The sequence below is a fragment of the Macaca mulatta genome, chromosome 19 (assembly GCF_049350105.2).
Source record: "Macaca mulatta isolate MMU2019108-1 chromosome 19, T2T-MMU8v2.0, whole genome shotgun sequence".
Classification (NCBI taxonomy): domain Eukaryota; kingdom Metazoa; phylum Chordata; class Mammalia; order Primates; family Cercopithecidae; genus Macaca; species Macaca mulatta.
The window spans coordinates 19,693,444-19,716,015 of record NC_133424.1 but is presented as its reverse complement, the minus strand read 5'-3'; the positions used below and the strand labels follow the sequence as shown (position 1 = coordinate 19,716,015).

The window sequence follows — 22,572 nt, the reverse complement described above, 5'->3', positions numbered from 1 at the left end:
CCAGGCACGAACACCAGAAGCCCTTTCCTTCTAGCGGTGAAATAAAGAACATCAGATCCCTGAAGCTGACATTTGGTCCTTGATCCAGCCATGCCTGAAGCTGACCCTACAGCTAGTATTTTCTGTCACATGAGCCATAAACTTTCCTTTTTTTTGCTTGAACCTATTTTAGTTGATATTTTGTGGAGCACAGCCAGAGTCCTGGCTGATAGAGATGAATAAAGCACTTGCCAGGTGAAAAATATTGAGGCATTCTTTTTTGGTTTTGTTTTGTTTTTATTTTAAGATTGAGGCATTCCTGAAGGCATTGCAAGATGTAGGATATTTACAAAAGCCTGGAGGTATGACAGAGCATGGTGGGTGCAAGCTGTACTATTAGGTGCACCACAGTGCTAGCAGCAGATTTAAGTCAGGCAGAGGGGTCTGGATTCAGTCTGAGTACTTAGCCTACTTGGTACTTAGGAATACTAAGTACTTAGTCTACTAAGTAGGAGCCATTGAATGTTCTTGATGGGGGGGGGAGTTCTCTCAGAAATGTCCCTTAGGTGGGAATAAATGACTTCGCTGCAAACCTTTGAAATAAGTTTAGGTAAGAGAAGACTGAGCCTCCAGAGAGGTGGGCCACGCAGGCCTCCCAGACACAATCTTGACTTTGATCGCTCAGAACCAGCGTGTCTGAACTACAATTTCCGGCATGCAACGCGAGCGGCCTCCTCGTCCCTGGTGACTTGCCGGCTCAAAACACGCTGATTGGTTGCACGGGATGCTCGTCAGATCAGAGTCGGGCTCTAATTGGTCGAGTTCCCGTGGAAGGCCCGGAGCCCCAGGCCGGTGGGTCCGTGCACCGCGCTCCCGCAAGCGCCATGGTGAGCGAGCGTCTTGCGAAGTGGGGGGCTCTGCAGGGCCGGGGTCCAGCCGAGGGGGTCCAGGGAGACACTGAGGGAATGTGGTCTCTTCTTGGGGATTGGAGGCTCTGAGGGATTCGGGGGCACGCTGAAGGCCGTGTGTCCCTGTCTGGGGGCCCTGCTCTCGCTGCAGGACCTCCGAAGGAGTCGACGGGGGTCGTACCCAGGGAGACTAGAAGCCCTTAAGCGTTCTGGGGATTCCGCTCTCTGGAGACCTTTTAGGGGTTTGGGGTCCTGCTATGGGGTCGTGGTCCCACAGAGGGGCTGCGGACCTCAGCACATTTGGAACCTTGTTAAGGCGGTGTGGGGGCCTGTTGGGGTCCACTCTGGGGACAGGGGTCCTGCAGGAGCGTGGGGGCCGCGCCGACGGGATCCATCAGGGGTCCCTTCTATATCGGGGTGTGTGCAACGGGCAGGGGAAGCCGTGGGCAGTGGACTCAGGAGGTCTGGGTGGCCTCAGGGCGGGCAAAGTTCTCAGAGTGGGAGACAGGACAGTTGGAACCTTCACGTCTCACTCAGCTCTGGGTTCAACCCACTGAGTATGTTCTTAAAACTTAGCCCAGCCCCAGGGGATCAGGCTGGTGCGGGTAGATGGGGCACTCCCACAACCCTGACGCGACTGGCCTGGGCAGAGAGGGACGTGGAACTGGAGAACTGGAGGGTCCCTGCCTGGGACCATCCCCGATGAGGGGTGCTGGAGATGGCCCTGAAGGAAGGGCCCTGATGGCCGGGATTATTGAAAGTGGGACGTTGTCCCAGGCGCAGGTGCAGGACGCTGTAGGAGATGAGGGCGCGGGCTCCCGGGAATGAGATGGAGGGAAGTTGCATTGATTTTATCAGGGTTCTTGGGTTCAAGGATCGTAAATCCAGTAAAGGGAAAAGAAGGAGCTGATGGAAGACTCAAGAAAATCCTTGGAGATGTCTGCGGAGCCCTGACCTTGAGATAGGAGGCTGGCTGGAGGGCAGGGCTATCAGAACATCCCAGGACAGACCTCTAGAAGCCTTAGGTGAAGAGATACACCCCTCCACCACCTTTTCCCTTAGGGGGTTTTGGGAGGTGGTGGGGTCATTGATGAAGAGCCCAAAGGTCCAGGAAGACCTCTGAGACTCCAGTGGTTGGGCGCAGTGAGGGCTGAGGAGAGAGCTGAGCCATGGGGAGGTGGAGGGGGGGTCTGTAGCTATGCCTGCAGGGTGCAGAACCGAGTTGGGGGCTGACTGTGAGACTGGTAAAGGCCTGAACCACCTGGCAGGGTATGGGATGATGGGTGAGTGTTGGGGTCTCTCAGGAGAGCCTGGAGGAGCCTACTGGTTGAGCTCAGCAGAGAGGTCTGGGCTGGAGGTGTTACTGTGCTAAGGTTGTGATGGGTTGGTGGATTGGGTGGTTAAAACCCTGGCAGGTCACAGGAGAGAGGTCCGAGAGAGAGAAGAAAAACAGACTGGTGAGTGGCAGGGCAGGTGGCTCACTGGCTTGCAGGGGCTCATGGGCTGGCACTCATGGTCCTTAAGTGCCAGCCAGCCAACCAGCCAGTGTGCACTAGGGTCCGGGGGAGGGTGAGCAATGAGGATGTAGAGATGAGAAAGATGGCGCCACCAACCTCATTACTGAAAAAAGATTTCTGGTCTCAGTTTATAAGTGATAGGCACAGAGAAAATGTCCTATTAGTCTGTTATTTTATTTATTTTTATTTTTTTATGATTATTATTTTGTTTTGAGACAGAGTCCCACTCTGTTGCTCAGGCTGGAGTGCAATGGCGCAATCTCGACTCACTGCAACCTCTGCCTCCCGGGTTCAAGCAATTCTCCTGCCTCAGCCTCCCGAGTAGCTGGGATTACAGGCATGTGCCACCATGCCGCTAATTTTTGTATTTTTAGTAGAGACAAGGTTTCACCATGTTGACCAGGTTGGTCTCAAACTCCTGACCTCAAGTGATCAGCCCGCCTCAGCCTCCCAAAGTGCTGGGATTACAGGCGTGAGCCACCGTGCCTGGCCTCAGCGGTCGTTTCGAATTACCATGCTAGGCCCGGTATCCATCACATTAGGGTTTTTCTGAGTAAATTTAGCTTATTTATGCCTGATTAAAGGATTATTTTAATAATTAATTTTAGTATTAAACTTTATTTCATTTTGATTATGACACCAGAATACTAGTAGACAGCTCTCCTGAGCACATAATTTTACATAATTACGTAATTACTGGCAGCAAATGGGTATTTACTGCATTCAATCAGGAAAACCCAGCTTCACCACAGACTGATTCTTCTAAAATGTTTAAAAATAAGTATATGAAAATGTGTTCTGAATTAAGAACTGGGTGAGAAAATTCCTAATTTAAAAAAAAAAAAGTCATAGCTGGGTGTGTTAGTGCATGACTGTGGTCCTAGCTACTCAGTAGGTTGAGGTGGAAGGATCACTTGATCCCAGGAGTTTGAGACCAGCCTGGGCAACATAGCAAGACCCCATCTCTAAAAATAAAAATAGGCCTGACACAGTGGCTCATGCCTGTAATCCCAACAGTTTGGGAAGCCAAGGCGGGAGGACTGCTTGAGCCTAGGCGTTCAAGACCAGCCTGGGCGACATGGAGAAACCCTATCTCTACAAAATAGTCAAAAATCAGCTGGGTGTGTTGGCGGGTGCCTGTAATCCCAGCTACTAGGGAGGCTGATGTGGGAGAATCACTTGAACCTGGGAGGTTGAGGCTGCAGTGAGCACCCCACCATGTCACTGCACTCCAGCCTGGGTGGCAGAGCAAGACCCTATTCTCCCCACCACCACTCCCCTGCCAAAACACACACACACACACACCACACACACACACACCACACACACACACACACACACACACCACACACCACACACAAATAAAAATAAATAAGCTCACCACACTCAGACATGTAGGTCTTCACATCAAAACAGGAGGTGGCCAGGAGCATAGATGCCCTTTCAAGGAGGTTAATTACAAAGGGAAGGAGAGGGAGGAGGGTGATGGAACCATCAGGGATCATTTAAGGTGGGAGACACTTAGGGGAAGGAGCTACCGGGGGAAGGAGAAAGCTAGAAGCTCAACCAGGACGCAGTGGCTCCCAAGGTGGGAGTGCAGAAGGCGGTGGGAGTTGCTTGCACTGAGTGTGGCGACCTCGTGGTTAGGGGCTGGAAGGTGGTGGTGAGGAATACAGGAGGCTACAGAGGAAGCACCCATTTCCAGATGAGAAAAGTGAGACTCCAGGAAAGTAATATTATACCTGAATCCATAGTGGAGGCAGGAGGCGAACCCCATGGTCTCCACTGCCCTACACTCCAGCTAGGTGGTGATGGGGGGGGGGGGTGCTGCTGATCTCTGACGTGAGAGGGCAGGGCCAGGCCAGGTGAGTCCAGGCTCACCCCAGGACTCTCCCCTAAGAAGCTGCTAGAGCCTAAGAGGCTCGCCCTTCCCCCATCGGGCCTGGCTTCTCTATAAATAGCCTGGGTTCCTAGGGAGGGAGGGAGCTTGTGACCCTCTGGCAGGTGCTGCCAGTCACGTCCCCTCCCCCCAGGCGGTCCTCGGAGTGCAGCTGGTGGTGACCCTGCTCACTGCCACCCTCATGCACAGGCTGGCGCCGCACTGCTCCTTCGCGCGCTGGCTGCTCTGCAACGGCAGGTGAGTCGTGTCCCGGCGGTGGGAGGGGCCCCGCGGAACCACGCCCCCTTCTGGCTCCCTACGCTCCCCCTCACAAATTGCACGGCCTCGATCTTGGTTAGTGGGTGATGGGGGGAAAGACGTTGTTGAGGTGTAATTGAAGTACAACAAACTGTATATATTTGTTTTTTCTTTTTCTTTTTAGAGACAGGGTCTCATTGTTACCTAGCTTGTAGTGCAGTGGTCTGATCATAGCTCACTGCAACCTCAACCTTCTGGGCTCAGGTGGCCCTCCTGCCTGAACCTCCTGAGTAGCTGGGACTACAGGTGTGCACCACCGTGCCCAGACAATTTTTTTTTTTTTTTTTTTTTTTTGAGACGGAGTCTCGCTGTGTCTCCCAGGCTGGAGTGCAGTGGCATAATCTCGGCTCACTGCAAGCTCCGCCTCCCGGGTTCACGCCATTCTCCCGCCTCAGCCTCCCGAGTAGCTGAGACTACAGGCGCCCGCCACCACGCCCGGCTAGTTTTTTGTATTTTTAGTAGAGACGGGGTTTCACCATGTTAGCCAGGATAGTCTCGATCTCCTGACCTCGTGATCCACCCGCCTCGGCCTCCCAAAGTGCTGGGATTACAGGCTTGAGCCACCGCGCCCGGCCACAATTTTTTAACTTTTAATAGAGATGGGGTCTTGCTAAGTTGCCCAGGCTGGTCTCAAACTCCTGGGCTCAAGCGATCCTACCACTTTGACCTCCTAAAGTGCTAGGATTACAGGCGTGAGCCCCTATGCCTGACACAAACTGTATATATTTGACGTATACATTGGACCTGTTTTGACAGATGTACACATGGGTGGAACCATCGCCACACTCCCCACGTCCCCCACTCTTCCTGCCTCCCTGTAACCCAGCCTTCCTTCCACCCCTGCACCTGCTAGAGCTCGCCTGCTCTGGTTTTTGTCCCTGTGTGGGTCTCTGATGCTTTCTGAGAATCTGGTGGTAACTGAATTCTCTCCTGAGAAAAATGTATGTGACAAAAACAAAGGCAAAAAAACGCGTCAGAGATGATGGCTCAGGCCCATAATCCCAACACTGGGGGAAGCCAAGGTGGGAGGATCACTTGACCCAGGAGTTTGAGACCAGCCTGGGCAACATGGCAAGACCGCGTCTCTACAAAAAATTTTAAAAATTAGCTGGGTATGGTGGCTCACGCCTGTGATCCCAGCTAATCAGGAGTCTGAGGCGGGAGGATCATTTGAGCCCAGAAGGTCGAGTCTGCCGTGAGCTGAGATGGCGCCACTGTACTCTAGCCTGGGCGACCGACCAAGGCCTTCTCTCAAAAACAAAAACAGAAAGCCAGGCGAGGTGGCTCACGCCTGTAATCCCAGCCCTTTGGGAGGCTGAGGCGGGTGTATCACTTGAGGTCAGGAGTTTGAGACCAGCCTGGCCAACATAGTGAAACCCTGTCCCTACTAAAAATACAAAAATTAGCTGGGCATCGTGGTGCATGCCGGTAGTCCCAGCTCCTCGGGAGGTTGAGGCAGGAGAATCACTTGAACCCGGGAAGTGGAGGTTGCAGTGAGCCAAGATCGTGCCACTGCACTCCAGGCTGGGCGACAGAGCAAGACTGTCTCAGAAAGAAAAGGAAAAAGAAGATAAAAGTTGCACACACCTGCTTCCCCAGGAGAGTTAGCCAGCAGATTCAGGGGTATCCAAGCCTCCTGAGCCCACTCAGCCTAGATCTGTTGGCCTCACGATTTCCCCAGAATTTCCCCATGCTGTACCCTCACCTACCTCCCAGTGTTCCCCTGAACTAGGCTACCCTCTAACTAGAATCCCTGGATTTGAGGTTCACTGCCTCAACCTGCCAGCCCCATATCTGAGCTTCCCTGACTGCCCGTCCTTGCTCTCAGTCTGTTCCGATACAAGCACCCGTCCGAGGAGGAGCTTCGGGCTCTGGCGGGGAAGCCGAGGCCCAGAGGCAGGAAAGAGCGGTGAGTGAACTGGGCCCCATCCCCAGCCTTGGGTGGGTGGCTCCTCCCCAGGGACGGCCTCACCCTTGCTCAGGGGGCTCTGGGCTAAGGGACACAGGACTGGCCTACCCACACTTCCAGACTCTGATCTGGGCACAGGTGAACTGGGAGACCCTAGTCCAAGGAGATGATCACTGTCAAGTTAGCATCTGTTTCCTAGCAGTTTGCTCTAGCCAGTCCTGTGGGTGGTGGTGGTGGGGGTCCTCACATCCCAGTGTGCAGAAGAGCCGAGGCTATAGGAAGTGATGGTCTCCAGGCCAACTGCTCTGAGCTCTGAGGGTGGCTGGCCCCAGTGGGATGTGTGCTTACCAGCCCCCTTGCTTGTCACCATCCTCCCAGGTGGGCCAATGGCCTTAGTGAGGAGAAGCCACTGTCTGTGCCCCGAGATGCCCCATTCCAGCTGGAGACCTGCCCCCTCACAACTGTGGATGCCCTGGGTAATAGCCCAGTCCCGTCCCTAAACTCCACGCCCTCAGCCCTGAAGGTCCCCACACCCTCATGGGGGTGGGGAGGATTTGAAGGAGGAGTATGCTGTTGGGAGGGGAGCGGGCTGGGCCCCAGGGCTGAGCAGAGTGCCCCCCGCAGTCCTGCACTTCTTCCTGGAGTACCAGTGGTTCGTGGACTTTGCTGTGTACTCGGGTGGCGTGTACCTCTTCACAGAGGCCTACTACTACGTGCTGGGTCCAGCCAAGGAGACTAACATTGCCGTGTTCTGGTGCCTGCTCACAGTGGCCTTCTCCATGTATCCTTCCTCTCTGCTCCCTGCCAGAGGGGCAGATGGGAGCAGGACCTGAGCTTCCCTGGCTCCCCTAAACTGGGGTGGCAGTTTTCACCTGCTGTGCCACAAACTTCCCCAAGCTTGGTGGCATGAAGCAGACATTTTATGTGCTCTGGTTCTGTGGGTGAACAGACTGGGCGGGGCTCAGCAAGTCGGTTAATCTCCACTCCACAGGATCATGCCATTCAGTGGCAGTAGAAATGCCAGGAGGCAAGAGGGAATGCCTTGCCCAAAGTCACCCACCCCATCCCTTTTCTTTCTACCACATTCTCCTTGTGTAAGGAAATCACCAGGCCAGTCCACAATCAAGGCCAAGAAAGAGATGGCCCCTTGGCAAAATTTTAAAAAATGTATACTCCAGGCATGGTGGCTCACACTTGTAATCCCAGCACTTTGGGAGGCTGAGGCAGGCGGATCACCTGAGGTCTGGAGTTCGAGACCAGCCTGGCCAACATGGTGAAACCCCATCTCTACTAAAAGTACAAAAATTAGCCGGGCACAGTGGCTCATGCCTGTAATCCCAGCACTTTGGGAGGCCAAGGTGGGTGGATCACCTGAGGTCAGGAGTTCAAGACCAGCCTGACCAACATGGAGAAACCCCTTCTCTACTAAAAATACAAAAATTAGCCAGGCACGGTGGTGCATGCCTGTAATCCCAGTTACTTAGGAGCCTGAGGCAGGAGAATCGCTTGAACCCGGGAGGTAGAGGTTGCAGTTAGCCGAGATCATGCTATTGCACTCCAGCCTGGGTGACAAGAGTGAATTCCTCCCCCCCCCCCAAATTTTATATATACACACACACACACACATAAGTATGTATGTATGTATGTGTATGTATATGTGTATATGTATATATATTTGTTGTTGTTGAGATGGGATCTTGCTTTGTTGCCTAGGCTGGTCCTGACTGGCTTCAAGTGATTCTCCTGCTTTGGCCTCCCAAAGAGAGCAAACATATGACTTTAGGGGCCCAAGTTTGAGGAAGCACAGAAAGAATGCCACTCCTGTGACTCTTGGAGAGGGAAACCTGTCTCAAAATCCACTGGTTCCCCAGATTCCCATGCTTTTTTTTTTTTTTTTTTTTTTTTTTTTTTTTTTGAGATGGAGTTTTGCTCTTGTTGCCCAGGCTGGAGTGCAGTGGCATGATTTAGGCACTACAACCTCCGTCTCCCGGGTTCAAGTGATTCTCCTGCCTCAGCCTCCCAAGTAGCTGGGATTACAGGCATGCACTACCGTGTCTGGCCCCAATGCTGCATTTTGAGGGCAGATTGGAGATGAAGCCCTTCTATATCTGATTGCTTTTCCAAGGGATGTGAAGTAGGTGAGGTGGGTGAAAGAGGCAGGATCACCCAGGGCGGGAGGCTGAACAGACATGGTGGCCTGATGAGGCCATCTCCCACTCAACAGGAACCTCCAGTTTACATCCTGATCTGGGATCCAGCACCCCAAACCCGAACTCCTCTAGGTCATCCCCAAGGCCTGTTTGTGCAGCAGTGCTTGTTCCCGGGAGTTCCCAGGTGGGGTGTGGTGAAATGGGCAGAGTGGGACAGTGGCAACTGAGGCCTCCTTAGCTCTAGCCTCCAGCAAGATGTTCCTGACAGTGACACGGCTGTACTTCAGTGCCGAGGAGGGGGGTGAGCGCTCTGTCTGCCTCACCTTTGCCTTCCTCTTCCTGCTGCTGGCCATGCTGGTACAGGTGGTGCGGGAGGACACCCTCGAGCTGGGCCTGGAGCCTGGTAAGTGCAGCCCCCAACGTGGGGGCGCCACAGCTGTCACTCCCTCATGTAATCTGACCAGGCTGGTTTCACTGGCTCGGTGTCCAGCATGAATAGGTAAAGGAGTGGGCTCCTGGGGTGAAGACAGCCCCCATTAGTGACTATCTCAACTCCTGAACCTCATTGGGCTTTGGGGAAGAGAGGACCTTCCCTTTCTCACTGTCTCTGATGGATACTCATGGCTATAGCTCTTCTTTCTTTTTCTTTTTTTTTTTTTTTGAGATGGAGTCTCACTTTTGTCACCCAGGCAGGAGTTCAGTGGCATGATCTCAGCTCACTGCAACCTCTGCCTCCTGCATTCAAGTGATTCTCCTGCCTCAGCCTCCCAAGCTGGGATTATGGGTGCACACCACCAAGCCTGGCTAATTTTTTTATTTTTAGTAAAGATGGGGTTTCACCATGTTGGCCAGGCTGGTCTCAAACTCCTGACCTCAGGTGACCCACCCACCTCAGCCTCCCCAAGTGCTGGGATTACAGGTGTGAGCCACTGTGTGTGGCCTCTTTTTTTCTTTTTCTTTTTTTTTTTTTTTTGAGACGGAGTCTCGCTCTGCCGCCCAGGCTGGAGTGCAGTGGCCGGATCTCAGCTCACTGCAAGCTCCGCCTCCCGGGTTCCCGCCATTCTCCTGCCTCAGCCTCCCGAGTAGCTGGGACCACAGGCGCCCGCCACCTCGCCCGGCTAGTTTTTTTGTATTTTTTAGTAGAGACGGGGTTTCACCGTGTTAGCCAGGATGGTCTCGATCTCCTGACCTCGTGATCCGCCCGTCTCGGCCTCCCAAAGTGCTGGGATTACAGGCGTGAGCCACCGCGCCCGGCTCTTTTTTTTCATTTTAAAAAAAAATTATTTATTTATTTATTTTTATTGAGACAGGGTCTCATTGTGTTGCCCAGGCTGGTCTCACACTCCTGAGCTCAAGCGATCTGCCCACCTCAGCCTCCCAAAGTGCTGGTATTACAGGTGTGAGCCACCATGCCTGGCCTCTTAAATGATCCTTTTAACATAGAATTTGTACCTCATCACTTCTCTGCCTGGCACCACACTCCCTGGGTCTTAGAAGACCATAGTCCTCACCATGGCCCACATGACCCTGCTGACTGTTTGAGTTTTAACTTCTCCCATTCTCCCTGCCTTTCAGTTTTTAAAATTATATATGTTTGATATATACAAAGAAGATGTGTATGTCAATTATTATTTTTTTTTTTTTGAGACGGAGTCTCGCTCTGTCGCCCAGGCTGGAGTGCAGTGGCCAGATCCCAGCTCACTGCAAGCTCCGCCTCCCGGGTTCCCGCCATTCTCCTGCCTCAGCCTCCCGAGTAGCTGGGACCACAGGTGCCGCCACCTCGCCCGGCTAATTTTTTGTATTTTTAGTAGAGACGGGGTTTCGCCGTGTTAGCCAGGATGGTCTCGATCTCCTGACCTTGTGATCTGCCCGTCTCGGCCTCCCAAAGTGCTGGGATTACAGGCTTGAGCCACCGCGCCCGGCCCGTGTATGTCAATTATAAAGCAAAATAATAATATGAGTACCTGCAAACCTACCCCTCAAATAAGAAGTAGGTGGGGTAGTGACTGCACCAATCTCCCAGGGGGCAGTAAGGTTTAAATGAATCAGGATCCATAGATAGGGCTTGATTTTTGCCAACCTAGTCCTCATCATGTGGAATGATGCCCTCTGTGGCCTTAACATGCATTTCTCTGATTACCAGGGAAGTTGAGCACCTCTTCCTGTTTATTCATGATTCATGTCTCTTCTATGAAATTTCTGTGAAATGCCTGTTCACGTTGTTGCCCATTTTTGTATCTTTTTTCTCTTTGAATTTTTTTTCATTGTGGTAAAATAGACAAAACATAAAATTCACCATCTTAACCATTTTTAAATGTGCAGCTCAGTGGCATTAAGTATATTTAGATGGCCGAGCATGGTGGCTCATGTCTATAATCCCAGCACTTTGGGAGGCTGAGGCAGGCAGATCACCTGAGGTTGGGAGTTCGAGACCAGCCTGCTCAACATGGAGAAACCCTAAATTTTGTCTCTACTAAAAATACAAAATTAGCCGGATGTGGTGACACACGCCTGTAATCCCAGCTACTTGGGAGGCTGAGGCAGGAGTATTGCTTGAACCTGGGAAGCGGAGGTTGTGGTGAGTCAAGATCGAGCCATGGCACTCCAGCCTGGGCAACAAGAGTAAAACTCCATCTCAAAAAAAAAAAAAGATAGGCCAGGCGTGGTGGCTCATGTGTGTAATCCCAGCACTTTGGGAGGCTGAGGCAGGCAGATCACAAGGTCAGGAGATCAAGACCATCCTGGCTAACATGGTGAAACCCCGTCTCTACTAAAAATACAAAAAATTAGCTGGGCGTAGTGGTGGGCACCTGTAGTCCCAGCTACTTGGGAGGCTGAGGCAGGAGAATGGTGTGAACCCAGGAGTCAGAGCTTGCAGTGAGATGAGATCACGCCACTGCACTCCAGCCTGGGAGACAGAGCGAGACTCTGTCTCAAAAAAAAAAAAAAAGTCTATTTAGATTATTGTGGAACCATCACCACCATCCATCTCCACAACTCTTTCCTCTTGCAAAACTGAAACTCCATCCCATTAAACACTAACTCCCTGTTCCTCCTTCTGCAGCCCCTGATACCCACCATTTTATGTCCTGTCTCTGTGAATGTGACCACTCTGGGTTCCTCATATAGGTGGCATCATACAGTATTTGTCCTTTTGTGATGGGCTCATTTCAGTTAGCACAATGTCCTCAAATCATATCCATGTTGTAGCAGGTGTTAGATTTTTTTTCTTTTTTTGAGACAGGATCTCACTGTGTCATCTAGGCTGGAGTGCAGTGGTGCAATCACAACTCACTGCAGCCTTGACCTCCAGGGCTCAAGTGATCTCCCACCTCAGCCTTCCAAGTAGCTGGGACCACAGTCACGTGCCACCATGCCTGGCTAATTTTTACTTTTTTGTCTGTAGAGATGGGGTCTTGCTATGCTTCCCAGGCTGGTCTCAAACTCCTGGCCTTGAGCAATCCTCTCACCTCAGCCTCCCAAAGTGCTAGGATAACAGGCGTGAGCCACTGTGCCCAGCCAGAATTCCATTTTTAAGACTGAACAGTATTTCATTGTCTGGATGGAACACATTTTGTTTATTTGTCCACGGATGAACATTTGCTTGGGTTGTTTTTTGGCTTTTTGACTAATACTGCTGTGAACCTGAGTGTACAAGTATCTCTTTGAGACTCCATTTTCAGTTTTGGAGGGGATATATCCAGAAGTGGAACTGCTGGATTATATGATAATTCTACTTTTAATTTTTTGAGGAACTGCCATACCGTTTTATACAGCAGCTGAACCATTTTATTTTATTTTTGAGACAGAGTCTCATTCTGTTGCCCAGGCTGGAGTGCGGTGGTGGCATGATCTCCACTCACTGCAACCTCCGCCTCCTGGATTCAAATGATTCTCATGCCTCAGGTTCCCGAGTAGCTGGGACTATAGGCTCCTACCACCACACCCAGCTAAAAATTTTTTTTTTTTTTTTTTTTTTTTTGGTCTTGAACTTTTGACCTTAGGCGATCTGCCCATCTTGGCCTCCCAAAGTGCTGGGATTACAGGTGTGAGTCACCGCACCCAGCCACACCCAGATAATTTTTGTATTTTTAATAGAGACGGATTTTGCCATGTTGCCCAGGCTGGTCTCAAACTCTTGAACTCAAGCAGTGTGCCAGCCTCGGCCTTCCAAAGTGCTGGGATTATAGGCATGCACCACTGTGCCTGGCCCATTTTATATATTATATTCCCAGCAGCAGTGCACAAGTGCACAATTTCTCCACTTCATTGCCAATACTTGTTTTCTTTTTCTTTTCACTTGACCACTATTTGCATTATTTTCCGTCTGCATACATGCATCACACTTTCTTTGCTGAGCCATTGAACGTAGTTGTAAGCGTCACCTCTAGTATCTTGATGAATGTTATTTGATTATTTTAGTTGATATTTGTCTTGAAAAATATCCTTCCCTAAAATCAGAAAGTCATTCTATATTTTATTCTAAAATATTTTGGCCAGGCGTGGTGGCTCATGCCTGTAATCCCAACACTTTGGGAGGCCGAGGCGGGTGGATTGCCTGAGGTCTGGAGTTCAAGACTAGCCTGGTCAACATGGTGAAACCCCATCTGTAGTAAAAATACAAAAAGCAGCTGGGCGAGGTGGCGTGCACCTGTAATAGCTACTCTGGAGGCTGAGGCAGGAGAATCGCTTGAACCCAGGAGGCGGAGGTTGCAGTAAGCCAAAATCGCGTCATTGCACTCTAGCCTGGGCGACAAGAGCAAGACTCCATCTTAAAAATAAATAAAATAAAATAAAATAAAATATTTCAACTTTTACATTTTATATAAGCTCCTAAACTCCTCACTGTCGCTGATGGACAGTGATATTAATTTTTGTGTTATGATGTAGGGGTCAAATTTGCTTAAGAATTTAACCTTGCTAAAGAATTATATTTTTAGGCCGGGCGTGGTGGCTCACGCCTGTAATCCCAGCACTTTGGGAGGCCGAGGCGGGTGGATCACAAGGTCAGGAGATTGAGACCATCCTAGCTAACACGGTGAAACCCCGTCTCTACTAAAAATGCAAAAATTTAGCCAGGTGTGGTGGTGGGCGCCTGTAGTCCCGGCTACTTGGGAGGCTGAGGCAGGAGAATGGCGTGAACCCGGGAGGCAGAGCTTGCAGTGAGCCGAGATCACGCCACTGTACTTCAGCCTGGGCGACTGAGCAAGACTCCGTCTCAAAAAAAAAAAAAAAAAAAAAAAAAAAAGAATTGTATTTTTATTGAATTCCAGGTTCTTTTTGGTTTTCTTTTGTCTTGTCTGATCTTTCCCTTTTGGTGTGACTAGGACCTCTGGATTTTAGAACAGTAGTGATGTACCTCCTTTTCTTGTTTCTGATTTCTCAGTTAGCTACTTGGCTCATAAATTTTCAGTCTTTTCTAAGTTTATAGCATATATAGCATTTAATGTTATACATATTTTATCAGGTCTCTCACTTTTGTTCACCTAATTTTTTTTTTTTTTTTTGCTTTTTGGAGGTTTTTTTTGAGATAGAGTTTTGCTCTTGTCACTCAGGCTGGAGTGCAATTGTGCAATCTCAGCTCACTGCAACCTCTGCCTCCTAGGTTCAAGTGATTCTCCTGCCTTAGCCTCCTGAATAGCTGGGATTACAGGTGCACGCCACCACGCCTGGCTAATTTTTGTATTTTTAGTAGAGAAGAGGTTTCACCATGTTGGCCAGGCTGGTCTCAAACTCCTGACCTCAGGTGATCCACCTGCCTTGGCTTCCCAAAGTGCTGGGATTACAGGTGTGAGCCATCACGCCCGACAGTTCACCCAAGTTTTGGTTGATATTTTTTATTGTTCTGTTTGGGATGTTTTAACATTTCCCTTCTGATTTCTGTAGAGATGGGGTCTTGCTATGCTTTGACCTATGGATTATTAAATATTTTTAAATTTTTCAGGCCGGGCGCGGTGGCTCAAGCCTGTAATCCCAGCACTTTGGGAGGCCGAGACGGGCGGATCACGAGGTCAGGAGATCGAGACCATCCTGGCTAACACAATGAAACCCCGTCTCCACTAAAAATACAAAAAAATTAGCCGGGCGTGGTGGCGGCGCCTGTAGTCCCAGCTACTCGGGAGGCTGAGGCAGGAGAATGGCGGGAACCCGGGAGGCGGAGCTTGCAGTGAGCCGAGATCACGCCACTGCACTCCAGCCTGGGCGACAGAGCGAGACTCCGCCTCAAAAAAAAAAAAAAAAAAAAAAAAAAAATTTTCAAACATAGACCTTTAAAAAATACATATTTATTTCTAGCTCAATTGCACAGATGGTCTATTTGAAATAATTTATTTAAAATTTGGTAAGGTTTGCCCTATGGCCTGGAACGTGATCAGATTTTGTGACTGTTCCATGTTTTCTTGACATATTCTGTTGTTGTGTTGCCTTTTTTCACGTGTTGTAATTGAAGGACATATTCTCTGGCTCTATGAGTTTAATAAATTCAAATCTCCATCTTGCCTAACCTTTTGTCTGTGACATATCAGTCAGCAGAAGTCAGTCTCCCTCTGGGACAACAGAGCTCTCAATTTCCTTATCAATTCTGTCAGTGTTTTCTTTATATATTTTATAGCCTATTCACAAGGTGTTCACAGATTTAGAACTGCTACATTTTCCTGGTGAATCAGCCATTTTATCATGATGTATGGACCCCTTCTATCTTCTAATACTACTTCTTTTTTACTTCTCTTTTTTTTTTTCGAGATGGAGTTTTGCTCTTGTTGCCCAGGCTGGAGTGCAATGGCGCAACCTCTGCCTCCTGGGTTCAAGTGGTTCTCCTGCCTCAGCCTCCCAAGTAGCTGGTATTACCTGCCACTATGCCCAGCTAATTTTTGTATTTTTAGTAGAGCCAGGGTTTCACCATGTTGGCCAAACTGGTCTTGAACTCCTGACCTTGTGATCCACCTGCCTCGGCCTCCCAAAGTGCTAGAGTTACAGGTGTGAGCCACCACGCCCGGCCTATTCTAATACTACTTCTTAGTCCAGTTTGGCTGGTAGTAGTGTAGCCTTTCTAGCTTTCTTTCTTTTTTTTTTTTTTTTTTTGAGACGGAGTCTCGCTCTGTCGCCCAGGCTGGAGTGCAGTGGCCGGATCTCAGCTCACTGCAAGCTCCCCCTCCCAGGTTTATGCCATTCTCCTGCCTCAGCCTCCCGAGTAGCTGGGACTACAGGCGCCCGCCACCTCGCCCGGCTAGTTTTTTGTATTTTTTAGTAGAGATGGGGTTTCACCGTGCTAGCCAGGATGGTCTCGATCTCCTGACCTCGTGATCCGCCCGTCTCGGCCTCCCAAAGTGCTGGGATTACAGGCGTGAGCCACCGCGCCCGGCCACTTGCTTTCTTTTGATTAGTATTTGCTGTATCTTTTTAACATCCCTTTACTTTCAATCTTCCAGTGACTTTATGTCAAGGTATGTCATCCTTTAAAAAAACATGTAGCTGGATATTTTCAATGTAGTCTGATAGTCTTTGTCATGTAACTTTAAAGTTTAGTCTACTTACATTTATTGTGATAACTGACATTTGACTTTGTTTCTACCATCTTACTTTTTTGCTTTCTATTTGTTCCTTTTCTGTTGTTGCAGTTGACATTAGCTGTCAGCCTAATTGTTGTTCCTTTATAGGTGAAATGTCTTAACTCCCCGGCTGCTTTGTGTTTTTTTGTATTTGGTGTTCTGCAGTTTCACTCCATTGTGTCTAGGTATGGATTTCTTTTTATTTACATGGTTTGATATACTTTGTGTGTGTCTTTCATTCTGCAAACTTCTCAACTATTCTCTTCCAGTAATTCCTTTTATTCTTCATTCCTTCTCTTCCCTACCTCTGGGGCTCTGATTTGATTTGCATTGGACTTTCTGTTCTGTCTTCCTTATTCTCTTAGCCTCTCTCTTCGTATTTCTCACCTACTTTTCTGAGTTGGAATCTGAGTGATTTCTTCAGATCTGTCTTCCAGTTCATCAGTTCCTCCTTTGGCTGTTCCTAATGTGCTGTTTAACAATCTATTATTTCAACACTTACATTTTCCCTTTAGAAGAGTTTAATTTGGTTCCTTTGCAATTCTACCCAGTCATCTGAAGGTAGTCTCATGTCACCTGTTCTGTGATTACAGCTTTCATTTCCTTAGTCATCTGACACATAATTGACAGCACCAAGTTCTGAAGTCTTTGAGGCCTAAACTTGACTGTTGTTTTTCTGTTAACTCTCCTTTATGGTGATTTGTTTCCTTATGCATTTGTTGATTTTGCCTGTGAGCTCATATGAATTTTCTCCTTTTTTTTTTTTTTTTTTTTTTGACAAAGTTTCACTCTGTGCTGGAGTGCAATGGCATGATCTCAGCTCACTGCAACCTCCACATCCTGGGCCCAACCCATCCTCCCACCTCAGCCTTCAGAGTAGTTGGGACTACAGGCGTGCACCACCACTCCTGGTTTTGTATTTTTTGTAGAGATGGGGGTTTTGCCATGTTGCCTAGGCTGGTCTCGAACTTGTGAGCTCAAATGATCCACCCGCCTTGGCCTCCCAAAGTGCTGAGTTACAGGTGCGAGCCACTGCACAATCTTGGGTCCTGAACTGAGGATTCCTTCCTCCAGGAGGACTTTGGTTTTCTCCCGCAGGAGTCCTTCATCCCCCTCCAGATTCCTTCTATAACCTAGGGAGCTCAGGCTCAACAGATACCCCTGAATGTTCCCAGCCCAATCAGGAGTATCTGCCTGGTACATTCTGTTTCTTTTTCTTTGAGACTGAGTTTCACTCTTATCCCCCAGGCTAGAGTGCAATGGTGCGGTCTAGGCTCACCGCAACCTCCGCCCCCCAGGTTCAAGCGATTCTCCTGCCTCAAGTAGCTGGGATTACAGGCACCTGCCACCACGCCCAGCTAATTTTTGTATTTTAAGTAGAGACAGGATTTCACTATGTTGGCCAGGCTTGTCTCAAACTCCTGATCACAGGTGATCCGCCTGCCTCGGCCTCTCAAAGTGCTGAAGGCGTGAGCCAACACACTGACCTTGTTTCTTGTAAAGAGTGCTGTGTAACTAGAGCACAAAGTTGTCCTTATGCCTGGCACAGGGCCTGGTGCATTCCTACTTGGGGAGCAAATGGATGCTTGAGGGATGGGGGATTAGGGAACAGAGTGGCCTCAGAGACCCTAGGAATTCTCTCTATTCGGTCCTCTTCTTATCGTCCCCAGGCCTGGCCAGCATGACCCAGAACTTGGAGCCACTTCTGAAGAAGCAGGACTGGGACTGGGTGTGAGTCCTGGGAATGGGGGAGGGGAGCAAGGGCAGGATGGGACCCTCCCAGGGTCCCCCAGGCAAGCTTGTGACCTGGTGTTCTCCTAGGCTCCCTGTGGCCAAGCTGGCTATCCGTGTGGGGCTGGCGGTGGTGGGCTCTGTGCTGGGTGCCTTCCTCACCTTCCCAGGCCTACGGCTGGCCCAGACCCACCGGGACGCGCTGACCATGTCGGAGGACCGGCCCATGCTGCAGTTACGTGGGTCGCTTGGTGGGTGGGGGGATTAGGGGCCCTAAGGGAGGGGCTGGGGAAGAGGGGGTGCCCAGGCCTCACTCTCTCCTGCTGTCACCCCCTAGGTTCCTCCTGCACACCAGCTTCCTGTCTCCCCTGTTCATCCTGTGGCTCTGGACAAAGCCCATTGCACGGGACTTCCTGCACCAGCCGCCGTTTGGGGAAAGGCCCTTCTCCCTGTGCGTATCGGGTGGGGCTCCCCTGGGTGCTCCAACCTCTGAGACTCAGGGAGGAACCTGGGGAAGATCCTGGGGGGTGAGGGGCGGCCTTCCTAGCCCCTTACCCCGCCCCGATCCGCACAGGCTGTCCGACTCTGCCTTCGACTCCGGGCGCCTTTGGCTGCTGGTAGTGCTGTGCCTGCTGCGGCTTGCGGTGACCCGGCCCCACCTGCAGGCCTACCTGTGCCTGGCCAAGGCCCGCGTGGAGCAGCTGCGAAGGGAGGCTGGCCGCATCGAAGCCCGTGAAATCCAGCGGAGGGTATGGACGCCCCGATGACCTAGGCCAGAGGGAACTTGGGGCTGAGGGCAGGGTTCCTAGTCCTTTGGGCGTGGAGTCCTCCCAAACCCAGAAGGCTTCCTGCTGTAGCCACCCCTGTTACCTGCCCACAGGTGGTCCGGGTCTACTGCTACGTGACCGTGGTGAGCTTGCAGTACCTGACGCCGCTCATCCTCACCCTCAACTGCACACTCCTGCTCAAGACGCTGGGTGAGATGCTGCCGTGTGGAGGTGGAGGAGGGCGGGGCTGGAAGATAAAACACAGTGAAGTTGGAGTCTTGGGGAGGCCGGGGGGGGGGGGGGGAGGAGGCGGGGCCTGGGCAGGGGGTGGGGACTGTGGTGAGGCAGGTTCTGAGCAGGAGGTGGAGTTTGGGATGGAGTTTGCCTTAGGAGGTGGAGCCTGAGGAGGGTTGGCTCTTGGCAGGAGGTGGGGCCTGGGAAGGGGGCGGGGACTGTGGTGGGGCAGGTTATGAGCAGGAGGTGGAGTTTGGGATGGGGTGTGCCTTAGGAGGTGGAGCCTGGGGAGGGGTTGGGTCTTGGCAGGAGGTGGGGCCTGGGTAGGGGGAAGGGCATGTAGTGAGGCAGGAACTGAGCAGGAGGTGGGGCCAGGGATAAGGCTTGCCTTGGACAGGTGGCGGCGCCTGATGGGGTGGAGACCCGGCAGGAGGTGGAGTCTGAGACAGGGGTGGGAGTGTCTGGAGGAATGGGCCCGGCCCCTCATGCCAGCCCTGCCCCTCACCCCCTCCCCCATTTCTCCACTCATACCTCGCTTCATCCTCTTCTCCTAGGAGGCTATTCCTGGGGCCTGGGCCCAGCCCCTCTACTATCCCCCAACCCATCCTCAGCCAGTGCTGCCTCCATCGGCTTTGGGGAGGACGAGGTCCAGCAGACTGCAGCACGGATCGCCGGGGCCCTGGGTGGCCTGCTCACGCCCCTCTTTCTCCGCGGCATCCTGGCCTACCTCATCTGGTGGACGGCGGCCTGCCAGCTGCTCTGCAGCCTCTTCGGCCTCTACTTCCACCAGCACTTGGCAGGCTCCTAGCTGCCTGCAGATCCTCCTGTGGCGCTGAGGTCTTGTCCTGGGTCAGCAGGACACTAGCCTGCCCCCTCTGTGTGTGCCCTCGTGTCCCCAGCAGCAAGGTGGGGCCGGACTCCCTGCTGTTCCCTTCACCGCAGTGCCTGAGCCGCGGCCCCCCTTGGACGCCGAGTTTCTGCCTCAGAACTGTCTCTCCTGGGCCCAGCAGCATGAGGGTCCCGAGGCCATTGTCTCCGAAGCGTGTGTGTCAGGTTTGAGTGGTGGGGGTGATGCTGGCTGCTCTTCTGAACAAATAAAGGAGCACGCCGATTTTTACAAACAGGGTGTGAGTGGTTTGGAACTTGGGCGTGTGCAGGGTGGTAGCTGCCTTGCACATCCCTGTGGCACCTGCCCGGGTGCAGGGTGCGGGCTGCGCAGGAGGGAGAAAGGATCAGGACTGAGAGGGGAGCAAAGGTCTGGGAGGAGAAGGGAAAGCAAGGAGGAGGCCAGGCACGGCAGCTCGCGCCTGCAATCCCAAATCCCAGCACTTTGGGAGGCCAAAGCGGGCAGATCACTTGAGGCCAGCAGTTCGAGAACAGCCTGGTCAACGCATGGTGAAACCCCATCTCTACTAAAAATACAAAAAGTAGGCATGGTGGCGCATGCCTATAGTTCCAGCTACTGAGAATAATGATCCTGAAGAGTCGCTTGAACCTGAGAGGTGGAAGCTGCAGTGAGCCAAGATCGCGTCACACTCCAGCCTGCGTGACAGAGTAAAACTCTGTCTCAAAAAAAAAGAAAAGGAGGAAAAAGAGAAGAAATACAAGTGTCCCAGGAAAAGTCCAAAAGCAGGATGGAAGAGACCAGAAATCAGAGGAAGGTGGAGTCCCAGCTGAGAGTGCAGGTGGCCTGGGACGGGCAGGCAGGTGAGAGAAATGCCTCATGAGGGAGTGCCAGGAGAAGGTTAGACGGGCAGGGAAACCTCAGGGGAAAACCTGTTTGAATAAATGGGAGGGCGGGGAGCCCACGGTGATGCCAGCATCTGCCACAGGTATGCAGGTGACTTTGTATAGAGGTCACACACAGGGAGGGGCATATTGAGGTCTTTGTGACCCAGGGAAGGGACGTGGGGCCTTCGTGGACTCTGAAGTTGTCCTGTAGCTGTGACTCCGGGGTGTGTGCACATGTGTGTTACAATGTAAGGTGCAGGCTGGGTGCCGTGGCTCACGCCTGTAACCCAGCACTTTGGGAGGCTGAGGCGGGCCAATCACCTGAGGTCAGGAGTTCAAGACCAGCCTGGCCAACATGGTGAAACCCTGTCTCTACTAAAAATACCAAAAAAATTAGCCAGGCATGGCGGCACACACTTTGTAATCCCAGCTACTCGAGAGGCTGAGACAGGAGAATCGCATGAACCTGGGAAGCGGAGGTTGCAGTGAGCCAAGATCATGCCACTGCACTCCAGTCTGGGTGACGAAGTGAGACTCCGTCTCAAAACAAAAACAATGTAAGGTGCATATGTAACCTTTTTGTATAAGTAAGATGTATACAGACAGTTCCCTGACTTAGAAGGGTTTAAGATTTTTCTTTTTTAAAAATTTCATCGGGCTGGGTATGCTGGCTCACACCTGTAATCCCAGCACTTTGAGAGGCCGAGGCAGGAGGATCGCTTGAGCCCAGGAAGTTTGAGACCAGCCTGGGCAACATACCACGACCTCCTCTCTACTAAAGATTAAAAAAAAATTAGCTAGACATGGTGGTGTATACCTGTAGTCCCAGCTACGTGGGAGGCTGAGGCAGAAGGATCTCTTGAGCCCGGGAGTTTGAAGCTGCAGTGAGCCGTGATCACGCCACTGCACTCCAGCCTCGATGACAGAGTGAGACCCTGTCTCAAGAAAAGCCACAGAAAGAGCTGACACGCAGTGGCTCCCAGAACAGGCATCAGGAGATGCCCTTTGAGTGATGTTTGACTTCTGAAATTTGTACTTCTGTTATGTGGATAAAAATGAAAAATATATTAAAAATAAGGATTCAGACACAGGGAGACCCTGTCTCTCCAAAAAATAAATTAGCTGGGCATGGTGGCATGCACCTGTGGTTCCAGCTACTTGGAAGGCTGAGGCTGGAGGATCCACTGGGCCCGAGAGTTTGAGGCTGCAGTGAGCTATCATCTCACCTCTGTATTCCAGCCCGGGTGACAGAGCTTGACCCTGTCTTTAAAAAAAAAAATGAAACTATGGCCAGGCTGGGCGTGGTGGCTCACACCTGTAATCCCAGCACTTTGGGAGGCCAAGGCGGGCAGATCACGAGGTCAGGAGATCGAGACCATCCTGGCTAACATGGTGAAAATCTGTCTCTACTAAAGAATACAAAAAATTAGCCAGGTGTGGTGGCGGGCGCCTGTAGTCCCAGTTACTCGGGAGGCTGAGGCAGGAGAAAGGCGTGAACCCAGGAGGCAGAGCTTGCAGTGAGTGGAGATCGTGCAACTGCACTCCAGCCTGGGTGACAGAGTGAGACTTGGTCTTGAAAAAAAAAAAGAAAAAAAGAAAAAGAAAATATGGCCAGACACAGTGGCACACGCCTGTAATCCCAGCACTTTGGACAGCTGAGGCAGGAGGATCACTTGAGCTCAGGAGTTTGAGACTAGCCTGGGCAACATGGTGAAACCCTGTCTCTACAAAAAATCCAAAAATTAGCTGGGTGTCATGGTGCACACCTGTACTCCTGGCTACTCAGGAGGTCAGGGTAGGAGGATTTATTGAGCCCCATAGGTTGAGGCTGCAGTGAGCTGTGATTGCACCACTGCATGCCAGCCTGGGAGACAGGGCAAGACCCTGTCTCAAAAATATAAA

General features: G+C 51.3%; 1 protein-coding gene across 10 annotated transcripts; it reads left to right on the top strand.

The window, feature by feature from the left end:
- Positions 1 to 833: 833 nt before the first annotated feature.
- TMEM161A (transmembrane protein 161A) lies at positions 834 to 20,060 on the top strand. 10 transcript variants are annotated; one of them, XM_077978494.1, is made up of 13 exons: positions 834 to 866; positions 1,746 to 1,912; positions 4,438 to 4,541; positions 6,430 to 6,510; positions 6,889 to 6,986; positions 7,210 to 7,291; positions 8,912 to 9,063; positions 17,878 to 17,938; positions 18,029 to 18,172; positions 18,276 to 18,389; positions 18,513 to 18,687; positions 18,819 to 18,915; positions 19,494 to 20,060. In XM_077978494.1, exons 3-13 carry the CDS (start codon positions 4,486 to 4,488, stop codon positions 19,745 to 19,747), a joined length of 1,314 nt encoding a protein of 437 aa, XP_077834620.1. In that variant the 5' UTR covers positions 834 to 866; positions 1,746 to 1,912; positions 4,438 to 4,485; the 3' UTR covers positions 19,748 to 20,060. The 10 variants fall into 10 exon arrangements, with proteins under 10 accessions (XP_077834620.1, XP_028695619.2, XP_077834618.1 ...); XM_028839786.2 differs by having other exon boundaries at positions 7,135 to 7,291; XM_077978492.1 differs by having other exon boundaries at positions 4,409 to 4,541; positions 7,135 to 7,291.
- Positions 20,061 to 22,572: the final 2,512 nt, after the last annotated feature.